At 47.1% G+C, this 7494-nt stretch overlaps 1 protein-coding gene across 1 annotated transcript; it reads right to left on the bottom strand.

Moving 5' to 3' along the window:
- Positions 1 to 4798: 4798 nt before the first annotated feature.
- Positions 4799 to 7210, bottom strand: fzd9b (frizzled class receptor 9b). The gene has a single exon (XM_077611971.1). It carries the CDS (start codon positions 6872 to 6874, stop codon positions 5108 to 5110), a length of 1767 nt encoding a protein of 588 aa, XP_077468097.1. The 5' UTR covers positions 6875 to 7210; the 3' UTR covers positions 4799 to 5107.
- Positions 7211 to 7494: the final 284 nt, after the last annotated feature.

Here is a 7494-nt window from a genome sequence, read left to right as displayed (position 1 = left end):
TCACTCTCCATTGCTGGCACGTCAATAAATACACTTTTAAGCTCCCGCTTGACTGAATGAAACATTCACTGACAGACGTATAAGGCAGTTTGCCTGGCGCCATTTCTAGGAGTAGTTTTAACTTTTGGCCCAGACTAATGAGCTACCCGGTGCAGCTGACGCTGACACTATTAAGCCTCCCGTGTGAGCCAGAGTGAGAGAAGAAAAAACAGCGTGGACTCTCAGCCAAACTAAATGTTTCGATCCAGAGCGAGGTTACTTACTTCTGAAAGTGGCATTACCTAAAGACGGGGTGGGGTCTTCGCTGGAATGAACCTAGGGATGATTGGGTTCCCACACTGCAGGCCTCAGGTGTGTGTGTATGAGTGTGTGTGTGTGTGTGTGTGTGTGTGTATATGTGTGTGTGGGTGTGTGTGTGCGTGTGTAAGAGAGAGGTGTTCCCGGCAGACACGTCTCTGGCGCCAAAGTAGCCACAGCTCAAACAAACTGTTTTCGGACTCAACCTTCCTTTTAGTTTCTATCTGAAAAATGCTTTGCTGTGTGTGATTTTCTCCCTTTGGTTAAAAAAAACAAAGAAAGGAAAAGAAAAATAAGCTAAATTTGGCTGCCAATGATCTGAAAATGAAGGAAATGTGTGGAAAAAAAACAATAACTTCCTGTCGTTTTAAAGAGACACAAAATTACTTTCACTTGAAAGACAGTCGCTCAAAGTATTTAACTATACAAATCTCTCATGTAATAATGGATACTAATTACATCACAAGGAAGGGTGGGCAATCACTTTGTGGACAAATATATATACAGTATACCCTTGTTTTTCACGTGGGTTATGTTCCAAAAAGAACCCCGTGATAGGTAAAATCCGTGAAGTGGAAACCTTTTTATTTTTATTTTTTACAATTATTATACAATTAATTCTCTATTATACATTGAAAAGAAAGAAGAAACCATTTTACAGGCTCAATCATTTGTTTCAAAAGTATTCTACTTTACAAACTTTTTTTCGACAAATAACCTCTGTACTGTACTGCCAAATAATACTTTTAATCATCAATGTGAACAGAAAGCAGAAGGAAGATTTATTATTTCCGTAATGCCGACCTGCAGCCGCATAGCTTTTATCTTCCCTTAGCATGTCCAGAAGTTTAACAACCTTTTGGGTACGAGAGCGTTTTGTCAACATTATGCGTTTTAGAGAAACTCAAAATTGCAAGAGAATTTGTACATACGTAATGTAAATTTGGCAAGCTGTTTTACGTACGTAAACTGCAACATTATTGACGCACTGGTAAAGAAGAAGTGGAATGACTTTTTAGCGAATCAGAATGCAGAAAACAATGCACGATGCAAATCCGGGAAGTAGCAAAACTGTGAAAAGTAAACCGCGTTATAGCGAGGGATCATTGTACCATAATTTCCGCAATATAGAGCGCTCCTGATTTATATTTGGCAAAATTTAAGAACATAATACACATATCCCGCACCTGAATATAAGCCGCATATGTCATTTGATTGGTCAAAGATATATTCATAATCAGAAATAATATCAAGACACCCAAGAACCTGACTAGAATAAGCGATATTGAAAATAAATGAATGAATATCAACTCACTGAGTGCATCTTCTGCATGTTGAGGGAATCACACAGCACAAGTGCCCTTCGCCAGTCTGAAACCATAAAACGCTTAACTTAAAAAAAAAACATACCTACAAAGAAGAATAAGAACATTCCACTTTACCTAAACTTCTATACGTGTGCAGATAGAACTTTTGAAGTTCTTTAAAAAAAATCCACATAGTAGTTGATGCACTTGGGCTAGCAGAGCTAGCTAGCATAGCCGCGTTTTTGTAGAACACTGTGATTAATTATTATTATTAATCGTTATCTGTCATCGTGAGGCCAGCCGGGTAGCTGAGTGGTTAGCGTGTCGGCCTCGCAGCTCTGGGGTCCTGGATTCAAATCCAGGTCGGTCCACCTGTGTGGAGTTTACATGTTCTCCCCTAGCCTGCGTGGGTTTCTTCTGGGTACTCCCGTTTCCTCCCACATTCCAAAGACGTGCATGGTAAGCTAATTGGACACTATGAATTGCCCCTAGTTATGAATGTGAGAGTGAATGGTTGTTTGTCTCCTTTTGCCCTGCGATTGGTTAGCCACCAAGTCAGGGTGTCCCCCGCCTCTGGCCCAAAGTCTGCTGGGATAGGCTCCAGCACCCCCACGATGCTAGTGAGGATAAAGCGGTTCAGAAAATTAGATGAGACAATAAAGACATCACAGCTAATAGGTCAGGGGTGTCCAAATTATTCCACAAAGGGCTGCAATGGGTGCAGGTTTTTATTTCCAATGAGGTTACTTTTTAAACGAGCAGCACCTGAATGCTGTCAACTGATTACAATTTTAAGACACCATAGCTGAAAATATATCCTCTTTATCAGTTGGAATGAAAACCTGCACACACTGTGGCCCTTGGCAATCGGTTTGGACACCCATACAATAGGCCAGGGGTGCCCAAATCTGGTCTTTGAGGGCCCCTATCAAGTCTGTTTTCCATGTCTCCCTCCACCAACACACCTAAATCAAATAATCAGGATAGTTTTCAAGCTTCTGGACAGCTCACTGATGAGTTGCTCATTTGATTTAGGTAGGAGGGGGATATAGAAAACAGACTGGACAGGGACCCCCGAGGACCGGAGTAGGGCACCCCTGCAATAGGTGGTCCTACAGTACCTTGCTTGCATTTATAGTGCATTTTTTAAAACAGGATAAAAAGAAGAGCGAAGAAAATCGTGTAAAAAGACAAAATGTATATGGTCAGTGTGTTTAGCTGGGGAATAAAAGTGACTTACTCAAGGCAAGGCAAAAAAAATGGAGAAAAAACCCCGGGGCGGCCCGGCATATGAGTGGTTAGGCGGTTAGCGCAACGGCTTCACAGTTCTGGGATCCTGGGTTCGATCCCAGGTCGGTCCTCCTGTCTGGAGTTTGCATGTTCTCCCCGGGGCCTGTGTGGGTTTTCTCCGGGTACTCTGGTTTCCCCCCACATTCCAAAATCATGCAGGGTAGGCTGGTTGAACGCTCTAAATTAAATATGAGTGCGAGCGTGAATGGTTGTCTGTCTCCTTGTGCCCTGTGATTGGCTGGCCACCAATTAAGTGGCCGCCTCCTCCCCATAGTTGGCTACAGCACCCCCCGTGGCCCTTATGAGGATAAGCGTTTCAGAACTATAATGACTGAGAAAAAAAAATGCAAACCAACCCACTGTAGTCTTATCTGAAGTATTGGGCGCAGGTGGAAAAGGCTGTTTTGTGTCTCACGCAGTGAGCGCTTGGACTCTCTGGGTCATGTCAGTGGAGTGTAATCTTGGGAAGAAGCACGCGCCCCCCGCTCAGGCATCCATGAAGTGGAACATGCGGCTCAAACACCACCAGCCGAGTCTTTGGCTGTGAACTCCCTCCAAGCAAAACACCTCTTTTTAATAGTTAAAAGTGATCCGTGCAGTATCAGACTCCAAGTCGAGGAGCACTGTCTGTAATGGCCCAGAAATAAAAACACAAAAGGGAGGATATATAACCAACCCCCCCGCCCCAGCACTTCTCTACTCCCCTCCTATCTTGTTCTGGAGAAAGTAATTGAAGCTAACTCAGGCATGGCACACATCCACACTGCATTACACCTTGTTGACATGTTTTTGATTTATCACAAGGAACGTAGAATTCATTTACACATAAACTCCAAGTTGCACACAGGACAATCTGTCATACAAAAACAATACTTTAAGTTCCCAGGAATAAAAATGCTCCACAGCCGCTTCCAACTTGGAAGCTCTGTTCTTTGTATGGGGCTGCTCATAAAAATAATGTCCCCGCTTATCACGTTTTTCCATGCTATCACTTTAATGTGCTAAACACACTTTAAATAATCAGGCCCACTGCTGTCAAATACGATTAGTCTCCACCGTGTTTTACAATGATTTGCAGCGTGAGACTCCAATTCACATTGGCACTTGAATTTTTTTAAGTCCCGTGATGTAAAAAGTATTTTATGGCATGTGAGCGGACATGGTTTTACTAGTGTGAAGTGAAATTGGCTTCATTGCAGTCGTAATTTGTAGGACCTAAATTGGGCAGTGAAAATAAGGCAATGTGTAGTAGCCTGTTTTGGGTTTTTTTTTTTTGATCGTGCTGGTGATTATTTCAATATGGGAATAAAAGGTGGATTGTTTTGTGTTTTTGCTAAGTCAAATAAAGATAATTGAACTTATTCAGTCATTGCTCAGGATCTTTGGGCACAATCAACATGACCACAAATGGCATATAAATGTGAATCTTGCACTTGCTTGCCGAAACCACACAAAATGAGAATTAGTGCCAAATTGTGCCACGCAATGAGGATGAAATGTGCTTGTGAGGTGTCCCACGAGATCAAAGTGGGATCAAGCTGAGAAGCAAAGACCAACGATAGTGATTAAACCGGCTATTAATTAAACATATTCTTATGTGCATTGCTGTTGCAATTTAAAAAGAAAACGTGTGATGCAAAGAGTCATTCTTGGCACAGTCTGTCCCTCTTTTCATCAGCGAGTCTCTTTGAGGATTATCTTCGGAGACGCCTCTGGGACACATTTGGAGAGGGGACTCGGTGCAAAGACATTCCCAGAGAGACAAATCAGGAAAACGAGACATGAACAGTTGCTTTTGACATATTAATTCCCGCTCTGGCTTCTTTAAAAGCTGTGATATTCACGACGGGAGGCGATGGAATTGTTTCCAAAATGACAACAAGACAGGCGCTCGTAGTTGAACATAAGTTCTACAAATTTATTGCTGTCCAAAAATAAAAAGTCAAGAGCCAGTGTTCTTATAAAAGGCACTTCATCTCTCTTGAATAAATGCATCCAAACACAACATCTGCTGAGAGCAAAGATGAACTTAAATTAAATATATTTACAATAAATAAACATTTACACTAATTTACACCTACAACTGCGAAAATGCCACACTTTGATCTGACATCGCTCCGCCGTACGGAACAATATGGCTAATAAAAATGAGTGAATCTGTCCCTTTTTCGAGTCCTTGTTAGCAGCTCCTGACTCGCGCAAATTAGTTCTTGTCAGACATGAGCGGGACTGTCTGCGTGCAGGTCCGTCTTGGCCACGCCCAGAACGGTTGTTGGAGACTTGTAATGGCAATGGCTGTTGCTGCAGCTGACGCCACTGCACGGCTTCCTGCCGCTAGTCCTGTCCGTCAATTTCCTGCTGCACAGCCCTTGCCACGTCTGCAGGGTCTTGGAGCTCCACACCCAGACGCCGCTGGTGATGCCCACCACCAGCGACATGAAGATCTTCAACATGAAGACAGCCACGGTGGGCACGGACGCCCGCAGCGAGCAATCGGCGCCGGCGTGGCTTTCAAGGGAGCTGCAGGTGGACTGGAGGCCCCTCAGCTTCCAGTAGTCCATGTTTAGCCTCTCGTAGAAGTAGCAGACAATAACGCAGGTGGCCGGCACCGTGTAGAGGATGGAGTAGATGCCGATTTTCACCATGAGCTTCTCCAGCTTCTCCGTGTTGGTGCCTTCGGTTTTCATCACTTTGCGGATGTGGAAGAGGGCCACGAAGCCGGTGAGGATGAAGGACGTGCCGATGACCAAGTAACAAGAAAGGGGGATGAGGACAAAGCCGGTTAACGCCCCCGAGTCCATGCTGCCAACGTAGCACAAACCGGTCAGCTCGTCTCCGGCCACCTTCCTCATGGTGAGGATGACAATGGTCTTTAGAGCCGGGACGCCCCACGCCGCCATGTGGAAGTAGTTGCTGTGGGCTTCGATGGCCTCGTGACCCCACTTCTTTCCTGCCGCCAGAAACCAGGTGAGCGTGAGGATGACCCACCAGATGGAAGAGGCCATGCCGAAGTAGTAGAGAATGAGGAAGACGATGGTGCAACCCGTGGACTCCAGCCCTTCCTGGATGATGTAGAGCTCGCCGTGCTCCCGGTCGCAGGCTATGTTCTCGGCACCCGCCACCGAACGGATGATAAAAGCCACCGAGTAAACATTGTAGCACATGGACAGGAAGATGATGGGCCTCTCCGGGTATTGGAAGCGATGCGGCTCCAGGAGGAAGGTGAGCACGGTGAACGCGGTGGAGACGAAGCACAGGACGGACCACACCGTCATCCAGATGAAGGCAAAGTCTTTGTCTCGCCTGGACCAGAACACGTCCACAGCGGGAGAGCAACGCGGGGCGCACGACTGACTTTTTTCCACAAACTGGAACTTATCGGGGTTCTCGCAGGAGCCGCCCCCGCCGCCCGGAGAGCGGCCGCCGCCGCCGGAGCCCGCCTGCCGGGGGCGAGGGGGCACGGGAAGCATGCCTTCACCTTTCTTGACCTCGGTTCTGGTCTCGTTCTCCGGCGCCTCCATGCACAGGGCGTTGGGGTCGTTCCTGGTGGGCAGCTTGGAGCAGTCCAGAGAGTCGGGCCAGGTGTAGCTGAACTTCTTCATGATGGGGGCGCACCTCTCCCGCGCTTGCTCGCACATGGGTCTGCAGGCTGGGATGGAGGTGGACACCTTGTCGGTGCACATGGGGGCGTAGAGGGAGCAGAGGAAGAAGCGGAGGTGCACGTCGCAGCCGTAAGCCACCAGAGGGGCGAACTCGTTCAGCTTGATGGCGGCCTCCTTCTGATCGTCGTGGTCCATGAAGTTGGGCATGCGCGTCAGGTTGTAGCCGATGCCCTCGCACATGGGGATGGTGATGGGCTCGCACTTGGCCGGTCTTCCTCGCTCCAGCTCGTAGGAGCCTATCTCAAAACTGGAACCTGAAATCACCAGCAGGCACCACAGGAAAATCGCCACCTTCAGCGGACAACCATCCATGCTCATTGCGGAGGTCAAGATTACAGCTCGGTTTGCATGAACATGAAGGTACGAATGTGGCTGCCAGAGGGTCCGCTATTCCCCCATGCTGGAGGCTGGGGTCAGTCCGTTCAACAAAGTCTCCCAAACATTGACTCCGGATAAAAATGGCTGATGAAAATGAAGCGAAATGATTGGAAATACGAACGGAAAAGGCGCTGTGGGAGTCCTTCACATGACCGTCATTCCTGCTCGGGAAAGGGAGAAGAAGCGCTCCGGGTTCCGGTAGCTTGCGCTGCTGCCTCCGAGCTCCCGCACACTGAGACACGGGAGCCGCCGTGCAGGGTTTGTGTCTGGGGGGAGGAAAGGGGAGGAGAGGACGGCTGGCGAGGGGAGGGGAGGGAAGTCGCTACGTGCCTCTCACGTTTCAGCCGAGGAACTCCACGCTGGGGAAGACTGCACAGATGGCGAAGGTCGCTCAAATAGCTCTGAACTCACCATACTGTAGAGTACAGTAGACAGCTGGAAATACTAGTTGCTTATATACGTCTGTCCAGCATCATACCTGCCTTCCCATTTTACACAACACATAGATATATATGTATATGTATGTGTATATATATACACATACATATATACACATATAT

Source organism: Stigmatopora argus, chromosome 10, assembly GCF_051989625.1.
Source record: "Stigmatopora argus isolate UIUO_Sarg chromosome 10, RoL_Sarg_1.0, whole genome shotgun sequence".
In the NCBI taxonomy this organism is placed as follows: Eukaryota; Metazoa; Chordata; class Actinopteri; order Syngnathiformes; family Syngnathidae; genus Stigmatopora; species Stigmatopora argus.
Note: the sequence above shows the minus strand (reverse complement) of the source record. Positions and strands in the feature narration are given on the sequence as shown.